Source organism: Salmo trutta, chromosome 17 (assembly GCF_901001165.1).
Source record: "Salmo trutta chromosome 17, fSalTru1.1, whole genome shotgun sequence".
NCBI lineage: Eukaryota > Metazoa > Chordata > Actinopteri > Salmoniformes > Salmonidae > Salmo > Salmo trutta.
Window position 1 is genome coordinate 38,640,287 of NC_042973.1, and position 22,370 is coordinate 38,662,656.

Genomic DNA, 22,370 nt, shown 5'->3' on the forward strand with positions numbered 1-22,370 from the left:
ATGTGTCTTGCCTTAGAGATCACAATCAAAACATACATCTTGTATGCAACAAGGCACTAAAGCAATATTTAAGAAATGTGACAAAGCAATTAACATTTCCTCTGAATACAGTGTTGTGTTTGGGGTAAATCCAATAAAACACACTACTGAGTACCACTCTCCATATTTTCAAGCATAGTGGTGGCTGCATCATGTTATGGGTATGTTTGTAATCGTTAAGATCTGGGAGGTTTTTCGGGCAAAGCCCAGGCAATATCCTAGCGGAAAACCTGGTCGTCTGCCTTCCACCAGAAACTAGGAGATTAATTCACCTTTCAGCAGGACAATAACCTAAAACACAACGCCAAATCTACACTCGAGTTGCTTACCTAGAAGACCGTGAATGTTCCTGACTTAAATCTACTTGAAAATATATGGCATGACCTGAAAGTGGTTGTCTAGCAATGATAAACAACCAATTTGACAGAGCTTGAAGAATTGAAAAGAATAATGGGTAAATGTAGCGCAATCCAGGTGTGGAAAGCTCTTAGACGCAATATCTCAGACACCACTGGCCCAATTTTGATGAAGATTAGATGAATTATTTGTCCTGCAATAGAGTTCTGGCATTTACAAAATTACACTGATTGGCCCAAGGGGGTAGCTATAGTAATTGACTGTATGCACGTTAGTCACACGCAATATCTTAGACAGCACTGGACTGATTTTGACGAAACTTGGGTAAATGATGCATCTTGCCATAGAGATCGTAATTTACAAAATTGGACTGATTGGCCCAAGGGGCGCTGCATCATTTTTGGTGGATGACATATTTACTGTTGCCTTGTCTAAGATTTGGGTTGAATCAAGCTATTCAGATTTCAATAGGTAAATGAGGCACATCGGTAAGTGGGCGTGACCGGGGGTTTTGATGTTCTGTTGGCAGGAGTTCCGCACATGGCTGGAGGAGGAGTGGGGGAGGACACTGGAGGACATCTTCCATGAGCACATGCAGGAGCTCATTCTTATGAAGTTCATCTACACAAGCCAATACGAGTAGGTCTTCCTTATGATAGTATACCAGCCAATACGAGTATGTCTTCCGTATTACATCTACTGTTTTAAACAATTTATTTAAATATTTTAATTTTGACACTATTGTTTATTTTCTTTGTTTACTCTGGTCAGTGAAAGACCTAAAGAAATATCTAGCTGGCGGCTATGAATTAATTGTAATGTACATTTCCTCAATGTGTCCCTATAATGCTTTAAGAGATGGGTCGCTAGGTGACTTGACACGTACCTCATTAATTAATTCTTCATTCAGTGATATTGTATTCTTTTTTTAAGAGGTTGATATAAATCTGTTTTATGTAATTGGCTTCATGAATGTTGATGATGCTGTGTTCTGACAGTAACTGCCTGACGTACCGGCGGATCTACCTCCCCCCCCGGATGCCCTCTGACCTGCTGCAGCCGGGCCTGTTCAAAGGCACCTATGGCAGCCACGGCCTGGAGATCATCATGCTCAGTTTTCATGGGCCCTGCGCCAGGGCCACCAAGCTTACTGTCAGTCCCTCAACCCTACTGCTTCCACCCTATTGTTTCCAACTCCAACCTTCTTCCTAATGTTTTTTTATTTAATTTAATTTTATCCTTAAAGTAGTTGGTTGGCATTGAGTTAGGTGGGCAGAACACTATATTACAGGTGGCCTACATATTCCATTGTGTATTTAATAAAACCTTCAGTGTGATCTGTTCAGTTGGCATGAAGATATTTTGAAATTGAAAACAAAAGTCCTTATTACACGTTTGGGTAGTACCTCTTTCCTTTCAAAATGTTTTTCCCATTTTGTGCCTACTGAACATTCCCCTGCCCTTTCTCCTTCCTCCCAGGGGGACCCCAATGTCCCAGCAGGCCAGCTAACGCTTGACGTGGACCTGAACCGGCCTGTGTGCCTGCCGGACCTGGAGCACCAGCGCAGCATGGAAGAGCTGTCTCGCCTGGTGCTGGGGGTGCACGAGGAGGCGCAGCGGGAGGTGCAGAACCCAGATGTGGCCCCCCAGGGAGCTGCTTCAGAGGGGGCTGTGGCTGGTGGTGCTGGTGGTGCTGGGGCAGCGGTACTGGAGTCTGCTATGGAAGCCCAGTCAGAGAGCCCCCAGCCTGCGTCTAGTAGCAGCAGCAGCGCTCCCTCGGAGGCCCAGCCTTTCGTCCTGCCTCTGGGGGTCATGACCCGCAATGAGGTTTACCCCCGAACCTGCAAGATATGGTGAGACCATTTATAGCACACCTGTTCAGGTTGTTATTCACACATCCTCATATAGCCAAGAGTGCCAGGAAAATGTAGCTGCATAATATAATAAAATGGTAATTTAGCAGACACTTTTCTCCAAATGGACTTAGTTTATGCATGTATTCAGTGCATGTGGAAATCACACAATTCAAGTGTTACAAGCACAACACTCCAGCCAACTGAACCATTGGATCACAACATGTGATACACCATCCAAAGTACTTTCCGAAAGTATTCATACCCACATTTTGTTGTTACAGCCTGAATTCAAAATAGATTAAATATTATTTTTTTTCACCCATCTACACACAATACCCCATAATGACAATGTGAAAACATGTTTTCAAATGTATTGAAAATGAAACACAGAAATATCTCATTTACATAATTGTTCACACCCCTGAGTCAATACTTTGTAGAAGCACATTTGGCAGCAATTACAGCTGTGAGTCTTTCTGGGTAAATCTCTAAGAGATTTCCACACCTGGATTGTGCAACATTTGCCCATTTTATTATTTTCAATACTCTTCAAGCTCTGTCAAATTGGTTGTTGATCATTGCTAGACAACCATTTTCAGGTCTTGCCATAGATTTAAGTCAAAACTGTAACTCTGACTTACAGGAACATTCACTGTCTACTTTGTAAGCAACTCCAGTGTAGATTTGGCCTTGTGTTTTACGTTATTGTCCTGCTGAAAGGTGAATTCATCTCCCAGTGTCTGATGGAAAGAAGACTGAACCAGGTTTTCCTCTAGGATTTTGTACTAAGCTCCTTTCAGTTTATTTTTTTTGTCCTGAAAAACTCCCCAGTCTTTAACGATTATAAGCATACCCATAACATTGCAGCCACCACTATGCTTGAAAATACGGAGAGTGGTACTCAGCAATGTGTTGTATTGGATTTGCCCCAAACATAACACTTTCTATTCAGGATAAAAAGTTAATTGCTTTTTTTTTTTAAGTATTACGTTAGTGTCTTGTTGCAAACAGTTTTGGAATATTTGTATTCTATACAGGCTTCCTTCTTTCAACTCTGTCAATTAGGATAGTATTGTGGAGTAACTACAATGTTCATCCTTTCAGTTTATTACAGACAACAAAATCATTGGGCTCATGGTGAAATCCCTGAGTGCTTTCCTTCCTCTCTGGCAACTGTGTTAGGAAGGACGCCTGTATCTTTGTAGTGACTGGGTGTATTGATACACCATCCAAAGTGTAATGAATAACTTCACCATGCTCAAAGGGATATTCAATGTCTGCTTTTATTATTTGTACCCATCTACTAATAGGGGCCATTCTTTGAGGCATTGGAAAACCTCCCTGGTCTTTGTGGTTGAATCTGTTTAGCAGAGAGAACAGTCTATGACTAGGGTGGCTGGAGTCTTTGACAATTTTTAGGGCCTTCCTCTGACACCGCCTGGTATAGAGGTCCTGGATGGCAAGCAGCTTAGCCTCAGTGATGTACTGAGCCGTACACACTACCCTGTTTGGTGCCTTGCGGTCGGAGGCCGAGCAGTCGCCATACCAGGCAATGATGCATCCGTCAGAATGCTCTCGATGGTTCAGCTGTAAAACCTTTTGACGATCTGAGGACCCATGCCAAATCTTTTCAGTCTTCTGAGGGGGAATAGGTTTGCGGATGTGTTGTTACCTACCCTTACCACCTGGGGGCGGTCCGTCAGGAATTCCAGGATCCAGTTGCAGAGGGAGTTGTTTAGTCCCAGGGTCCTTAGCTTAGTGATGAGCTTTTAGGGCACTATGGTGTTGAAAGCTGAGCTGCAGTCAATAAATAGCATTCTCACATAGGTATTCCTTTTGTCCAGATGTGAAGTGCAATAGAGATTGCATCATCTGTGGATCTGTTGGAGCGGTATGCAAATTGGAGTTGGTGTAGGGTTTCTGGGATAATGGTGTTGATGTGAGCCATGACCAGCCTTTCAAAGCACTTAACGGCTACAGACGTGTGTGTGTGTGTGCTACGGGTCGGTAGTCATTTAGGCAGGTTACCTTAGTGTTCTTGGGCACAGGGACTATGGTGGTCTGCTTGAAACATGTTGGTATTAGAGACTCGGACAGAGAGAGGTTGAAAATGTTAGTGAAGACACTTGCCAGTTGTACTCCGAGCATACGCTGACCAAGTCCTGGTAATCCGTCTGGCCCTGCGACCTTGTGAATGTTAACCTGTTTGAAGGTCTTACTCACATCGGCTGTGTAGAGAGTGATCACACAGTCGCCCAGAACAGCTGATGCTCTCATGCATCAGCTGTGTTACTTGCCTCGAAGCGAGCATAGAAGTTATTTAGCTCGTTTGGTAGGCTCTTGTTACTGGGCAGCTCTCGGCTGTGCTTCCTTTTTGTGTTCGGTAATAGTTTGCAAGCCCTGCCACATCCGACGTGCGTTGGAGCCGGTGTAGTATGATTCGATCTTAGTCCTGTATTGACACTTTGCCTGTTTGATTGTTCATCGGAGGGCATAGCAGGATTTCTTAAGCTTCCCGGTTAGAGTCTCGCTCCTTGAAAGCGGCAGCTCTACCCTATTGCTCAGTGCGAATGTTGCCTGTAATCCATGGCTTCTGGTTGGGGTATGTACGTACAGTCACTGTGGGGACGACGTCCTCAATGCACTTATTGATGAAACCAGTGACTGATGTGGTGTACTCCTCAATGCCATCGGAAGAATCCCGGAACCTATTCCAGTCTGTGCTAGCAAAAATGTCCTGTAGTTTAGCATCTGCCTCATCTGACCACTTTTTTTTATAGACTGAGTCACTGTTGCTTCTTGCTTTAATTTTTGCTTGTAAGCAGTAAGCAGGAATCAGGAGGATAGAATTATGGTCAGATTTGCCAAATGGAGGGTGAGGGAAAGCTTTGTATGCGTCTCGGTGTGTGGAGTAAAGGTGGTCTAGAGTTATTTTTTTACCCCTCTGGTTGCACATTTAACATGCTGATAGAAATTAGGAAAAACTGATTTAAGTTTCCCTGCATTAAAGTCCCCGGCCACTAGGAGCGCCGCCTCTGGATGAGCGGTTTCCTGTTTGCATATGGCCGTATACAGCTCATTGAGTGCGGTCTGAGTGTTAGCATCGGTTTGTGGTGGTAAATAGAAAGCTACAAAGAATATAGATGAGAACTCTAGGTAGATAGCGTGGTCTACAGCTTATCAGGAGATACTCTACCTCAGGTGAGCAAGACCTTGAGACTTCCTTAGATATTGTGCACCAGCTGTTTACAAATATGCCTAGGCCCCCGCTCTGTGTCTTACCAGAGGCTGCTGTTCTAGCCTGCCGATACAGGGATGAGGGCCTGTACGGGTGTTTGGAGTATATCCTTCCTGTCTTACTCATTAAAGAAAAACTCTTCGTCCAACTCTAGCACTGCGATGCAGTGCCTTAGACCGCTGCGCCACTGGGGAGGCCAATTTGGCAACATTTTATTCCACTTTGACATTATGGGGTATTGTGTGTGTAAACCAGTGGGAAAAAAATCTAATTTAATCCATTTTAATTTCCGGCTGTAACAATAAAATGTGGAAAAAGTCAAGTGGTGTGAATACTTTCTGAAGGCACCGTATGCTACGCAACAGGAAATCATGTTTTATTTGTTTTTTCATTGATTTCAGCTTCTACGGGACGGGCCTGATTGCCGGCCATGGCTTCACAAGTCCGGAGCGCACACCGGGCCTGTTTGTCCTGTTCGACGAAGACCACTTCGGCTTCATCTGGCTAGAGCTCAAGTCGTTCAGCCTTTACAGCCGCCTGACGGACCGGCTGGCCCACGCCTATGCCCCCGACATGGAGCGCTTTGAGGCCATGCTGCGCAACATGCAGTCCTGGACATCCTGATGGGGCAGACAGACACACGCTTACCTAGACCCCCTACACACATCCCGAGTGTTGACCGCACATGGAAAACATTTGGGAACCTAGTTGTAACCTATAACTAAGGCCCGTTGTTTCTTCCTGATCAGGTTATGTGGTTAGGCAAAACTCTTGCCCTTAATTATCACTCATGTATGTATATCTTTCCCATATAGAACCTCGAAATGCTTACACACAGAAAAGCCCCATATTTACAACCCTCTCTCTACTGTACACAGCTTCACAATCCCAAATCACCTCCACACTGTCCCACACATATCTGGCCCTGGCCAGAAACAACCTTTTGCCCTACCCCCTAGGCACCTGAAGTATCCTTGCTCCCTGTACCATGTTTCCCCTCTTTTCACCTCCACACGACATCGGTATCTCTGCTGCGGAATACCCAGAGGTTAAGGCTTCCTTAACAGCTTCTTGTTATTAATTTTTAAACCAGAGAAGAGGATATTACTTTTCATCCCACAAACCCCGGAACAAACGCTCCGTGACTCTGAGTCTTAATGTATACACCATGTCTGTATTGCCTAATGCTACAGTGCCTTGCAAAGTATTCATCCTCTTGGCGTTTTTCATATTTTGTTTTTTTACAACCTTTAATTTAAAAACATTTTTATTTCGATGTCGTAATTGACATGCAGAAAATAGTCAAAATTGGGAAAGTGAAATTAAAGAAATAGGTTGAATTTTTTTATTTTTATTAAATAACAGAAAAGTGGTGCGTGCATATGTATTCACCCCCTTTGCTATGAATCCCCTAAAAAAGATCTGGTGCAACCAATTACCTTCAGAAGTCACATAATTAGAGTGTACACAAGTGGACTTTATTTAAGTGTCACATGATCTCAGTATATATACACCTGTTCTGAAAGGCCCCAGAGTCTGCAACACCACAAAGCAAGGGGCACCACCAAGCAAGCGGCACCATGAATACCAAGGAACTCTCCAAACAGGTCAGGGACAAAGTTGTGAAGAAGTACAGATCAGGGTTGGGTTATAAAACAATATCTGAAACTTTGAACATCCCATAGAGCACCATTTAAATCCATTATTAAAAAATGGAAAGAATATGGCACCACAAACCTGCCAAGAGAGGGCTGCCCACCAAAACTCATGGACCAGGCAAGGAGGGCATTAATCAGAGAGGCAACAAAGAGACCAAAGATAACCCCGAAGGAGCTGCAACGCTCCACAGGGAGATTGGAGTATCTGTCCATAGGACCACTTTAAGCCGTACACTCCACAGAGCTGGGCTTTACGGTAGAGTTGCCATAAAAAAGCCATTGCTTAAAGAAAAAAATAAGAAAACACATTTGTTGTTCGCCAAAAGGCATGTGGGAGACTCCCCAAACATATGGAAGAAGGTACTCTGATCAGATGAGACTAAAATTTAGCTTTTTGGCCATCAAGGAAAACGCTATGTCTGGTGCAAACCCAAAACCTCATCACCCCGAGAATACCATCGGCAGGGACTGAGAAACTGGTCAGAATTGAAAGAATGATGGATGGCGCTAAATACAGGGAAATTCTTGAGGGAAACCTGTTTCAGTCTTCCAGAGATTTGAGACTGGGACAGAGGTTCACCTTCCAGCAGGACAATGACCCTAAGCATACTGCTAAAGCAACACTCGAGTGGTTTATGGGGAAACATTTAAATGTCTTGGAATGGCCTAGTCAAAGCCCAGACCTCAATCCAATTGAGAAGCTGTGGTGTGACTTAAAGATTGCTGTACACCAGTGGAACCCATCCAACTTGAAGGAGCTGGAGCAGTTTTTCCTTGAAGAATGGGCAAAAATCCCAGTGGCTAGATGTGCCAAGCTTATAGAGACATACCCCAAGAGACTTGCAGCTGTAATTGCTGCAAAAGGTGGCTCTACCAAGTATTGACTTTGGGGGGGGGGGGTGACTAGTTATGCACGCTCAAGTTTTCAGTTTTGTTGTCTTATTTCTTGCTTGTTTCACAAATATTTTGCATCTTCAAAGTGGTAGGCATGTTGTGTAAATCAAATGATACAACCTCCCCCCAAAAATCTATTTTAATTCCAGGTTGTAAGGCAACAAAAACGGAAAAATGCCAGGGGGTGAATACTTTTGCAAGCCACTGTAAGAGAAGTGAATGGGATTTCTACTAAAGCTATTATTCTTTAATGATTTTGTTTGGATGCATGCTGTATTTTCAGTTTAATGCCACCTGTTTCCAACACTCTTATTCACAATCCGAGACACTTTTGGTTTGCTGTATATTAGTGTGTACATTGCTCTTAGTTTGGTTCACAGGTGGCATTATGGTATTAGAAAAGATTGCATCTCTGGTGCTTTTACTCTTTTCGTCACATGGTCAAGGAAAATATGTAATATTTTAATATTACCATATTACACAGTTGGGCATTTGCATATCAGAAATTACAACTTTTTATTTTCTAAATACTTCTGATGGATAGTATGTAGTAAAATGGAACTATTTAATGACTGGATGTTTCAACATTTTAGTATTTTTTACATGTTGGCAAAAAGCTTACGCTGTACTGTAGCTGTATCAGCCATTCGTAGTTAGACTGATAGCATATTGCCCTATTTGATGCTTTTAACAGGATGTTATAAAGATATCGCAACACCCGTTAAGATAATGGCCATTTGCAAAACATTGTACAACACAAAATGCTATTCAAGGTACTCATCTTTATTCCCATTTGGACCCCAGGAAGAGTAGCTGCTGCTGCCTTGGTAGTAGCTAATGGGAATCCTACTGAATACTAAATCATACTGTACATTTACGTTGCGAAAAGTGTATGACTGTCTCCCATGGCCTGACGGTGGCACCCAGGGGCTCTTCTCTTTCAAGTGCACTTTTCTGGGCAGTACAGTGGATGGTTATGTCTCAACTCCTCTATGGATTCCTTTCCTTGATCCCTTTCATTCATGACCACGAATGGCTGAAAGGACTGGAAGGGTTTTCCACCATATTGCTTTCACCCATCTTCTCCTGATGACAGGTCAGTGATCATGGAGGGCAGGACATAAGGAAAGGAAGCTAAGTTGATAGTATTGAGACAGTCAATAACTCAGAGGCTTCATTCAAAGCAGATCTTTTGTATCAGACTGCAGCTTTACTAACGTTTGAAAAAAAAAAAAACTCTAGAGAGTAAATAAGTAATATATAATAATGAATGGAACCTATTTAATAAGCATATTTTAAATATTTTTATTTTTGGGACAACTGTAGAAATATTTGCATCATCACTTGGTTGATTTGAGTTTTGTAAGCAATGTCGCTCATCTGTGCAAGTAACGCTTCTGTGGTCAGCTGTTTAAATGAAGCACCTTTGTAAATTGAGTCTTACGATTTGTAAATCGTCAATCCCAGAGGCACAACCCTGCTTGAAACTGTTAGACCTGTTGAACTGCTCACTCTGACTTCAGGTAGTTTTGCAGTTTAAGCTTCCTTTCTCTTCACAATAATAAAACAAAATAACTCCTTTTCGCTTCTGTTTTTCCTTTTTCACATGTTTTGGAGCGTAGCTTAAGGTAACCAGTCCAACCATTATGCATAATAATACGGTCCACACACAAAGGTGATTTCCTAGATTTTGTTTAATTTGAGTATAGGCTAGAGTCAGACCAATTATGCACCAAATACATCTTAAATCAGTTTTGTTAAATTGCCAAGCGTAAAATGCAGTCGGCTATGTATTGTATAATGGCACAATCCAAATATTTTTTTATTTTGTCTGGGGGCTTGGGCTCAAGGTCTAATATACAAATGGGTGTTTTCGAATGAATAATCACCTTTTGAAAGCGCTGTGCATTTAGTTGTTAGGTTTTGAAACAACATCTACAATGACCATGTTTTCCTATCAGTTTCAACCGGTTAAACTTCTTTCTTCAAATTGGTTAATCACATTGAGGCAAGTTTTAAAATAAAATTGTATTTGTCACATGTGCCGAATACAATGTGTAGACCTTACAGTGAAATGCTTACAAGCCCTTAACCAACAATGCAGTTTTAAGAAAAATGTGTTAAGTAAAAAATAATTAAAGAGCAGCAGTAAAATGACGAGGCTATATACACGGTCAAGTTTTAGAATACCTGCTCATTCAAGGGTTTTTCTTTATTTTGCAATTTTCTACATTGTAGATTAATAGTGAAGACATCAAAACTATGAAATAGCACATATGGAATCATGTTGTAACCAAAAAAAGTTTATAAAAATATTTAGCCACCCTCAAGTAGCTACCCTTTGTCTTAATGACAGCTTTGCACAAGCTTGGCATTCTCTCAACCAGCTTCACCTGGAATGCTTTTCCAACAGTCTTGAAGGAGTTCCCACATATGCTGAGCACTTGTTGGCTGCTTTCCTTCACTCTGTGGTCCAACTCATCCCAAGCCATCTCAATTGGGTTGAGGTCGGGGGATTGGGGAGGCCAGGTCATCTGTTACAGCACTCCATCACTCTCCTTCTTGGTAAAATAGCCCTTATACATCCTGGAGGTGTGTTGGGTCATTGTCCTGTTGAAAAACAAATTATAGTCCCACTAAGCCCAAAACAGATGGGAAGGTGTAGTGCTGCAGAATGCTGTGGTAGCCATGCTGATTAAGTGAGCCTTGAATTCTAAATAAATCACTGACAGTGTCACCAGCAAAGCAACCCCACACCATAACAGCTCCTCCATGCTTTACGGTGGGAAATACACATGCGGAGACCATCTGTTCACCCTCACCACATCTCACAAAGACACTGCGGTTCAAACCAAAAATCTCCAATTTGGACTCCAGACCAAAGGACAAATTTCCACAGGTCTAATGTTCATGGCTCATGTTTCTTTGCCCAACCAAGTCTCTTCTTATTGGTGTTCTTTAGTAGTGGTTTCTTTGCATGAAGGCCCGATTCCTCTGAACAGTTGATGTTGAGATACTTGAACTCTGTGAAGCATTTCTTTGGGCTGCAATTTCTGAGGCTGGTAATTCTAATGAACTTATCCTCTGCAGCAGAGGTAACTCTGGGTCTTCCATTCCTGTGGCGGTCCTCATGAGAGCCAGTTTCATCATAGCGCTTGATAGTGCGACTGCACTTGAACAAACTTTCAAAGTTCTTAAAATGTTCTGCGTTGAATGACCTTCATGTATTTTACAGTAATGATGGACTGTCGTTTCTCTTTGCTTATTTTAGATTTTCTTGCCATAACATGGACTTGGTATTTTACCAAATATGGCTATCTTCTGTATACCACCCCTACCTTGTCACAACACAACTGATTGGCTCAATCAGAAAGAAAGAAATTCCGCAAATGAACTTTTAAGAAGGCACACCTGTTAATTGAAATGCATTCTAGGTGACTACTTCATGAAGCTGGTTGAGAGAATGCCAAGAGTGTGCAAAACTGTCATCAAGGCAAAGGGTGGCTATTTGAAGAATCTCACATATAATATATATTTTGACTTTTTTGGTTACTACATGATTCCATATGTGTTATTTCATAGTTTTGATGTCTTCACTATTATTCTACAATGTAGAAAATAGTAAAAATAAAGATAAACCCCTGAATAAGTAGGTGTTCTAAAACTTTTGACCGGTAGTGTACAGGGGGTACTGGTACAGAGTCAATGTGTGGGGGCAACAGTTGAGGTAATATGTACATGGGTAGAGTTAAAGTGACTATGCATGGATAATAAACAGAATAGTAGCAGCGTAAAAGAGGGGGGCAATGCAAATAGTCTGGGTAGCCATTTCATTAGCTGTTCTGGAATCTTATGGCTTGGGGGTAGAAGCCTTTTGGACCTAGTCTTGGCGCTCCGGTACCGCTTGCCGTGCGGAAGCAGAGAGAACAGTCTATGACTAGGGTGGCTGGAGTCTTTGACAATTTTTAGGGCCTTCCTCTGACACCGCCTGGTATATAGGTCTGGATGGCAGGAAGCTTGACCCAGTGATGTACTGGGCCGTACGCACTACCCTCTAGTGCCTTGCGTTCAGAGGCCGAGCAGTTGCCATACCGGGCAGTGATGAAACCAGTCAGGATGCTTTTGATGGTGCAGCTGTAGAACCTTTTGAGGATCTGAGGACCCATGCCAAATGTTTTCAGTCTCCGGAGGGAGCATAGGCTTTGTCGTGGCTTCTTCATGACTGTCTTGGTGTGTTTGGACCATGATAGTTTGTTGGTGATGTGGACACCAAAGGAACTTGTCGCTCTAAACCTACTCCACTACAGCCCTGTTGATGAGAATGGGGGCGTGCTCTGTCCTTCTTTTCCTGTATTCCACAGTCATCTCCTTTGTCTTGATCATGTTGAAGGAGAGGTTGTTGTCCTTGCACCACACGGCCAGGTCTCTGACCACCTCCCTATTGGCTGTCTCATCGTTGTCGGTGATCAGGCCTACCACTGTGTCATCAGCAAACTTAATGATGGTGTCGGAGTCGTGCCTGGCCATGCGGTCATGAGTGAACAGGGAGTACAGGAGGGAACTGAGCACGCACCCCTGAGGGATCCCAGTGTTGAGGATCAGCGTGGCGGATGTGTTGTTACCTCCCTTACCACCTGGGGGCGGCCTGTCAGGAAGACTAGGATCCAGTTGCAGAGGGAGGTATTTAGTCCCAGGGCCCTTAGCTTAGTGATGAGCTTTGAGGGCACTATGGTATTGAATTTTGAGCTGTAGTCAATGAATAGCATTCTCACATAGGTGTTCCTTTTGTCCAGGTGGGAAAGGGCAGTATGGAGTGCAATAGAGATTGCATCATCTGTGGATCTGTTAGGGAGGTATGCAAATTGGAGTGGGTCTAGGATTTCTGGGATAATGGTGTTGATGTGAGCCATGACCAGCCTTTCAAAGCACTTCATGGCTACAGATGTGAGTGCTACGGGTCAGTAGTCATTTAGGCAGGTTACCTTTAGTGTTCTTGGTCACTTGCCAGTTGGTCAGCGCACGCATGTTACGATTCGATCTTAGTCCTGTATTGATGCTTTGCCTATTTGATGGTCGTCGGAGGGCATAGCGGGATTTCTTATAAGCTTCCAGGTTAGAGTCCTGCTCTTTGAAAGCGGCAGCTCTACCCGTTAGCTCAGTGCGGAGGTTGCCTGTAATCCATGGCTTCTGGTTGGGGTATGTACGTACAGTCACTGTGGGGACGACGTCATCGATACACTTATTGATGAAGCCAGTGACTGATGTGGTGTACTCCTAAATGCCATCGGAAGAATCCCGGAACCTATTCCAGTCTGTGCTAGCAAAACATTCTGGTAGCTTGGCATCTGCTTCATCTGACCACTTTTTTATTGACCGAGTCACTGATGCTTCCAGCTTTAGTTTTTGCTTGTAAGCAGGAATCAAGAGGATATAATTATGGTCAGATTTGCCAAATGGAGGGAGAGGGAGAGCTTTGTATGCATCTGTCACGGTTGTTGTGGTGTATGGATGACCAAAACGCAGACGGGATATGAATGCTCATCTATATATTTAATTAGAATAAAGTGAACACAGAAAACAAGAAAACGAAGAACGACAGGTGACAGTTTCACAGGCTAACTAATAACAGCAGTGCGAAATATAACTATCCACAATTAACAACCCCAAACACATACCTATATATAGGACTCTCAATCAGAGGAAAATAGAAACACCTGCCTCCAATTGAGAGTCCACACCCAAACCTAAACATAGAAAAACTAAACTAGACAGAACGTAGAAAATACAACCTAGAACATACCCAACACCCAGAACTAACAAATCACACACCCTAAACACAACCAACCACCCCGAACCAACCAAAACAAATACCCTCTGCCACGTCCTGACCAAACTACAATACAAATAATAACTAAACTGGTCAGGACGTGACAGCATCTCTGTGTGTGGAGTAAAGGTGGTGTAGAGTTTTTATCCCCTCTGGCTGCACATTTAACATGCTGGTAGAAATTAAGTCAAACGGATTTAAGTTTCCCTACATTAAAGTCCCCGGCCACATGGACCTCTGGATGACATTTTTCCTGTTTGTTTATGGCCGTATACAGCTCATTGAGTGCGGTCTTAGTGCCAGCATCGGTTTGTGGTGGTAAATAGACAGCTATGAAATATATAGAAGAAAACTCTCTCAGTAAATAGTGTGGTCTACAGCTTATCATGAGATACTCTACCTCAGGTGAGCAAAACCTCAGGACTTCCTTAGATATTGTCCACCAGCTTTTGTTTACAAATATACATAGACCGGCACCCCTTGTCTTACCAGAGGCTACTGTTTAATCCTGCTGATACAGTGTATAAGTGAACCCCTAATCAATGTAGTTCTCATCATATTTGCGCCTCTTCGATGGTCCAACGTCCCTGTCTGTTGTTCGGTGCTTTCTTGGGTAAGGGGGCAGTAGCTCTTCTGCTGTATCAGATTCCCAACTGTGAGTGTCTATGCTAGCTGAGCTAACAACAAATGTAGAATTACTGATGCTAGCATTGGATATGCTCGTGGAAGCAGAACAACTTGTGTCGTCGACAGGTGCAGGTGTAGTACTGCTGGTAGTAGTAGTAGTTGGTATGTGTTTCTATGGACGCGGGCATTACTTTTTTTTACCATTTATCAATTTTCGAGCGGCCTCGTTTGGCTACATACAGATCGTTAGTGGAATTCCCGTGAGAGAGTAACAGTTAATGTGATTGGATGTTTATTATTTGACTAGGCTACCTGTATTTGGCATTGTGTTGTTATTTCACTGAACACAAGATAGTTTCATTTTATTTTTGGCAGCCAAATCAGTCTAATTGAGGTGTAGACTACAACATCACACAGTTGAGTGCTTAAACTTGTAACATGGGATTTATTGTATCATAAAGTCATGTGGTTTTGTTGCATCTAATGGCAGTGTTCGTGATAAACAAACGCAAGGAGCCACTTGTGGATTCGACAGCTCCAATGCAGTTCCGACACCGCCAAAACAAAAGCTATGCTGGTGTCGGCTAGTACAGATCTGATCAAATCTAGCCCTGTGTTGGAGTTTGTAGTGGCTGTTTAAACTGATCCAAACTGATCCATGAATTACACTTTCTACTGGCTCGGAATACTTTGTGTCCTTGACTTCCAAACTTACTGCTGTGGAAGCCTGCTTTTGTAAGAGCAGGAATAGTAAACATAGCATCCCCAAACAGCTTAGTGAATACATCATGGTTTTTCACCCGATTTACAGAGGTTCCCAGGTATTCATCTGCTATCAGCTCTGTTATCCACTGATCCTTTGGCTGAAGGAGACAAATACCATTTAGTGTAGCCACATTTTTATCTGTGCAATGTCTTGGCAGGTGTGACTGCAGTCTCTTACATCAGGGTAGAATAATGCCAGAAAAGGCATGACCTGCTCCCGGTCAATTCCATCCACCCAACCAGGAATTAACAGTGAAGGAAAAGCAGCCATCAAGCGCTCAGCATATGTGAGAACTCCTTCCAGATGGTTGGAAAGCATTCCAGGTGAAGCTAGTTGAGAGAATGCCAAGAGTGTGCAAAGCTCTCATCAAGGCAAAGGGTGACTACTTTGAAGAATCTCAAATATAAAATATATTTGGTTACTACATGATTCCATATGTGTTATTTCATAGTTTTGATGTCTTCACTATTATGCTACAATGTAGAAAATAGTACAAATAAAGAAAAACCCTGGAATGAGTAGGTGTGACCAAACTTTTGACTGGTACAGTATATAGATAAATAAATAACTCCATTACTATGCAATTGCTAAAGAATTTTATAACATGTTAATAGCCTAAAGATGTTACTACAGTTGTTAAAGATATTCCTAAATAGCTGAAATAACAACTTAATGTTTTTTTCAGATTAATATTGCGGAAAGAATATTGCTTCCATCAATGTAATTGTCTGCATCATTTCCAATCCCCCACATATTTTTGGGGGTAAATATATATATCCATACATGCATGCATACATATACACATACCTATATAGACATACATACTTTTTAAAAGAATATACCTTTATTATTATTCCCCGCAAACCCTACCACCCTTCCCCCAATTGGAGTAAACTAATAGACACTTCGGCTTTTACCTTCAATTTATTCATCTTATACACATTTTACAGACAGTCTATTTTACAATAGTTCTTTTTTGTTTGTTTTTAGTCCTTCCTCTATTTCTGATGTCCATCCAGTTTTATTTCTATTTGTAACTGTGCTATTTCACAAAAGTTCTGAACCTATATACATTTTACAGACCCCGTATGTTTTACATTGGTTATCTTGTTATTAGTCCCACCCTTCAGCTCCATTCAACCCCTCCCATCTATCTCTCAACATCATCCATTTCGGATTTCTATTTGCCATATATTTTTCAACTGTGCTGTGATGCTTCACAAAACAATTTAACCTTTCTATTCTCAAAGCTTCTACAGATTGTAAATTAAAAATAAACATTTTTGCTAAAATAATAATTATATTATTGATTGATTGACAATGGCTTTTCAAATCACCCAGTATTGCTATCTGCAGCGTTAGTTCTAGGCAAATGTTGCAATTCTTCAGCCATTCCTGGACCTGTGACCAAAAACGAGCTACATATGGACAATACCAAAATAAATGATCTAATGACTCTGCCTCCTCACAGCAGAATCTGCAGAGCTGGGACGATTGTATCCCCCATATATATAACATCCTATTAGTTGCAAGAATTTTGTATAGTAATTTAAATATAAAAATGTGAAGTTTTGAATCCGGCGTTGTTTTGCGTATCAATTCATAAACCATGTGCCATGGAATGGGTACATCAAAAATCTCTTACCAACTATTTTGCAATTTATATGGCACAGCTGTCAGTTTTTTGGTCCTTAAATGAAATTGGTATGTGTTTTTATTTATCACACTTTTAACCATTTATGTTCTTTAATACAGGGCCGACATACAAGTTTCTTACTTTTTTCCCCTTCTACTTGCCTCTTCCATTTTTGTGGTAATGCTGCAATTAATTGGTTGTAATTTTTGGGTAGAGGGACCCATTTGATTATTGGGGTTGTTCTTTGCAAAAGTGTAAAAACGATGAACATTTAAGAAGGCAATAAACAAGTAAACTCTTACCCATGTCCCTTCCGCCAGAGGGCACATGCACAATATTGAGCTGGACAATAAATGTCCTGATATGCTCCCATTCCAGTCTTGCAAAATCTATGTTGATTACAAAGTAGAGGAATAACTAGTGTGTCATAGCGACATTTATAAACTGGGTGGTTTGAGCCCTGAATGCTGATTGGCTGAAAGCCGTGGTATAGCAGACCGTATACTATGGGTATGACAAAACAAAGAATTTTACTGCACTTATATGTTGGTAACCAGTTTATAATAGCAATAAGGCTCCTCTGGGGTTGTGATATATGGCCAATATACCACGGCTAAGAGCTGTGTCCTAGCACTCCGTGTTGCGACGTTCCTAAGAATAGCCCTTAGCTGCGCTATATTTGCCATATACCACCCCCCCAGGCCTTATTGCTTAACTATATTCATAAACAAAGATACAATTAAAAAACAGACTATAATAACATCAAAAGATATGTCGATGTTGTCAGATAACTTTAAAATGTGCCTCTTTTGGCGGTCATTACAAGAGTAGCTGCAGCAGCTAATGGGGATCCATAATAAATACAAATACAAATACTAAACATTATGTTGCAGTTGCTGATAATGGCAAACTCCTCAGTCTTTAAACAAAAGAAAGACCATCTTAGACACACATCTAGAGGAAATAAGAACTCACAATACTATGTTGTCAGCAAATTAAGAAGTGTAACCAAACATGGTACTCATATTAAGACGCTTTGTTAAGTTGTTGAATGTGGAAATGAGGAAAGGTTTCCCAGCCTCATCCAACAACATCTAACTGGAGACAGATGTATTTGTCCAGGTCAGTTGGAACTGAAGCTGGTGGCTGGGTCTCTGCCATCCCTGCTTCGATCTCTGGTGACTGGGACTCTGCCATCCCTGCCTCAATCTCCGGTGGCTGGGTCTCTGTCATCCCTGCCTTGATCTCTGGTGGCTGGGTCTCTGCCATCTCTGCCTCGATCTCTGGTGGCTGGGTTTCTGTCATCCCTGCCTTGATCTCTGGTGGCTGGGTCTCTGCCATCCCTTCCTCAATCTCTGGTGGCTGGGTCTCTGCCCTCCCTGCCTCAATCTCTGGTGGCTGGGTCTCTGCCATCCCTGCCTCAATCTCTGGTGGCTGGGTCTCTGCCATCCCTTCCTCAATCTCTGGTGGCTGGGTCTCTGTTATCCCTGCCTCAATCTCTGGTGGCTGGGTCTCTGTCATCCCTGCCTCAATCTCTGGTGGCTGGGTCTCTGTATCCCTGCCTTGGTTACTGGTGAGTGGGTGGCAGGAGTTGTCCTCTTCTTATGATCCTTAGAGTTAAGAATATTGGTGTGCTTTGTTGTAACCAGTTGGCCTGGCTGAGAGTGGGGTCCGATTACAGAAGATATAGATACTCACTCAGGAGTTGTAGAATGGGGACACAACAACAGATATAAGTTTCCCGAAACCCCAGTTAATTGCACAGATGCAGTGGTACAAGTCAGTGGGGGCTCTAGCTGCAGCTCCATTGGATAAGAGCTCAACAGTGACACAGAGCTAAGGTGAGCACAACATAGTGTTCACTACACAAACACATAAGGGGGGGGGTCAACACAGCCGGACGTCTTACTGTAATAATATTGTTGTGAAATATGTCAGTTTAAACATGTCTTGGTTTAACATATTATTCATATTTGATAAACAATTAAGATGCAACTTCACAGATTTCTGTCACCACAGTCCAAGGATTCTGCTGGGGTCATATTTACACCAACTGGCGGAAATATCCAGACATCTGGTGTCATTGGCCACGCTTTTTGGATGGTCCTCGAATACAAACAAATTAAAATCAAATGTAGCTACACTACTGGGGATACATCATGCAATATATCTACAATTTAACAATTCAGGTTTCAGGTTCCTCTGCACAAGTCTCCTCACTTAGCTCCTGAACCTCTCCACGCGCCCCGTCTCCATGCGCCTCATCTCCATGCCTCTCCTCACCCCACATCTCGACGGCCCTCCTCTCCACAACTCTCCTCTCCAGACGTCTCGTCTCCACGGTCCTCCTCTCCACGGCACTCCACCCCGCGGCCCTCCTCTCCGCGGCCCTCCTCTCCGCGGCCCTCCTCCTCCTCTCCACGGCACTCCACCCCGCAGCCCTCCTCTCCGCGGCCCTCCTCCTCCTCTCCACGGCACTCCACCCCGCGGCCCTCCTCTCCGCGGCCCTCCTCCTCCTCTCCGCGGCCCTCCTCCTCCTCTCCGCGGCCCTCCTCCTCCTCTCCGCGGCCCTCCACCCCGCGGCCCTCCTCTCCGCGGCCCTCCTCTCCGCGGCCCTCCTCCTCCTCTCCGCGGCCCTCCTCTCCGCGGCCTTCCTCTCCACGGCCTTCCTCTCCACCTGCATCCTCAGTTCTTGGCTCCTGAACTACTGTACTTCATAGAGAGGGAAATATGATGCAATACATACATAATTGATCAGATATATCATGCAACATATCTACAATTAAACATTTCCGGTTTTAATACTTGTTAATGCTTTCATATACACTGCAAAATCAGTCTTACCTTTACGATGACCTGCCCTGTGGGTACTAAGTGGTCTTCATCTAACCCTGCCTATAATAAGTATTAACTTCTATTGGCTACATGGGACGCTAGCGTCCCACCTGCAGGACATAGCCAGTGACATATCAGGGCGGCAAATTCAAAAACAACAAAATGTCATAATTCAACTTTCTCAAACATACAACTATTTTACACCATTTTAAAGATACACTTCTCCTTGATGTAACCACATTGTCCGATTTCAAAAAGGCTTTACAACGAAAGCAAAACATTAGATTATGTTAGGAGAGTACATAGACAAAAATAATCACACAGCCATTTTCCAAGCAAGGACATGTGTCATTAAAACCCAAAACACAGCTAAATGAAGAACTAACCATTGATGATCTTCATCAGATGACATTCCTTGGACATTATGTTACACAATACATGTATGTTTTGTTCGATAAAGTTCATATTTATATCCAAAAACAGCATTTTACATTGGCGCGTGATGTTCAGAAAATGTATTCCCACCAAAACGTCCGGTGAATGTGCACATCAATTTACAAAAATACTCATCATAAACGTTGACAAAATATATAACAATTATTTAAAGAATTATAGATAGACTACCCCTGGATGCAACCGCTGTGTCAGATTTTAAAATAGCTTTACGGAGAAAGCACATTTTTCAATATTCTGAGTACATAGCTCAGCCATCACTGCGAGCTATTCAGACACCCGCCAAGTTCGGGGTAACCTAAACTCAGAATTAGTATTAGAAATATTCTCTTACCTTTGCTGATCTTCGTCAGAATGCACTCCCAGGACTGCTACTTCCACAAGAAATGTTGTTTTTGTTCCAAATAATCCATATTTATGTCCAAATAACTCAGTTTTGTTTGTGCGTACAGATCACTTATCCAAAGGCATAACGCGTGAGCGTGGAACCAGAGACAAAAAGTCAAAATGTTCCATTACCGTACTTAGAAGCATGTCAAACGCTGTTTAAAATCAATCTTTATGGTATTTTTAACGTAACATTGCGATAATATTCCAACAGGACAATAGTGTATTCATTCAAGGAGAAAAAGAAGGAACAGCATGCTGGCGTGACCGCGCATATCCAATCCCTTTGTTGCCAGGCAGTCCACTCAGTAACTGAGCTCCTATACTCTGCCCAGTGACAGGAGAAGGCTCAAACCACTTTCTGAAGGCTTTAGACAGCCAATGGAAGCCTTAGGAAGTGCAACGTAACCCCACGGATACTGTAGTTTCGAAAGGGACTAGAAAGAAGAACTACAATTCTCAGATCCTCCACTTCCTGGTTGACTTTTTCTCAGGTTTTTGCCTGCCATATGAGTTCTGTTATACTCACAGACACCATTCAAACAGTTTTAGAAACTTCTGAGTGTTTTCTATCCAAATATACTAATATACTAAATATACTAATATGCATATTCTAGTTTCTGGGCCAGAGTAGTAACCTGTTTAAATTGGGTATGTTTTTCATCCGGCCGTGAAAATACTGCCCCCTAGCCCAGACAGGTTAAGTAGCCTACTTACTATACCTGCTCTTATACCTGTAGCTATGTTGTATGTAATGTAATTATATAACATGCCTACCAGCAACAGTTCTCAGCATGTATGTTGGACAGTAAACACTATTCAACCATGGTCCTGTAGAGCCGTGGGTTAAGCAGGCTTGAGGTCAAGCCCAGCACATACAAACCCTCCAGTGTGTTAGTTCTCATAGTGTTAGTCGGGACAAAATCATGGACACCCAGGGGCTCTCCAGGAACAGGGTTGGTGACCAACGCCCTAAATTTCATGACATGTCAGGAAAGCCTATGACGTTACTTTATTGGAGAGAGTGTAATTTTTGCGGCCTTAAGACCAGAAATCACATAAGTCTTGTTCTGGGCCTGGAGAAAGTCAGAGCCCAGGGTTTTGGTCCATTGGCACTAATCCATTAGGACCAATGAGAGTAGAGTTACCGAGTTTCCGCGTCACACACACATGTCCATATATGGCATTGCGTTGGCAGCCATATTGGATTTTCTATCTGGTGATGTCCCTGGAACCAGGACCACGTTATACCTTGTAATAAATGCTATTCCTTCTAGTCTTGTACTGCTGGTGAAAGGGATGTTATTATATTCAGATATGTCTCCTTCACAGGAGGTTGGAGGCACCTTAATTGGGGAGGACCGTCTCGTGGTAATGGCTGAAGCGGAATTAGTAGACTAGTATCAAATACATCAATCACATAAGCTGTGTTCTAATACCAATACTAACATACTGTATAATACATACTTAATGACTACATACTACATACTATTAGTTCATTTTAGTATACTGTAACCAAACGTTATTCTTTCAGTTGAGCGTACTAACACTTCGCCTGTCTACCGGAAGTTGATGCTGTTGCCATAGAACTTCTTGCTAGCTTGTTAGCATAGCTAACAAATTACTAGCTAGACATTACATTTACATTTTACATTTTAGTCATTTAGCAGACGCTCTTATCCAGAGCGACTTACAGTAGTGAATGCATACATTTCATTTCATGCATTTTTTTTTTGTTGTACTGGCCCCCCGTGGGAATCGAACCCACAACCCTGGCGTTGCACACACCATGCTCTA

At 42.6% G+C, this 22,370-nt stretch overlaps 1 protein-coding gene across 2 annotated transcripts in view; it reads left to right on the forward strand.

The window, feature by feature from the left end:
* fbxo31 (F-box protein 31) overlaps window positions 1-6,332 on the forward strand; it is a 28,023-nt gene extending 21,691 nt beyond the window's left edge. For both annotated transcript variants that reach the window (XM_029696721.1, XM_029696722.1), the window contains 4 exons: window positions 926-1,035; window positions 1,395-1,548; window positions 1,876-2,249; window positions 5,892-6,332. In XM_029696721.1, coding sequence (XP_029552581.1) covers window positions 926-1,035; window positions 1,395-1,548; window positions 1,876-2,249; window positions 5,892-6,114 — 861 coding nt within the window. In that variant the 3' untranslated portion in view covers window positions 6,115-6,332. The remainder of the gene's footprint in view (window positions 1-925; window positions 1,036-1,394; window positions 1,549-1,875; window positions 2,250-5,891) is intronic.
* The last annotated feature ends 16,038 nt before the right edge of the window (window positions 6,333-22,370 follow it).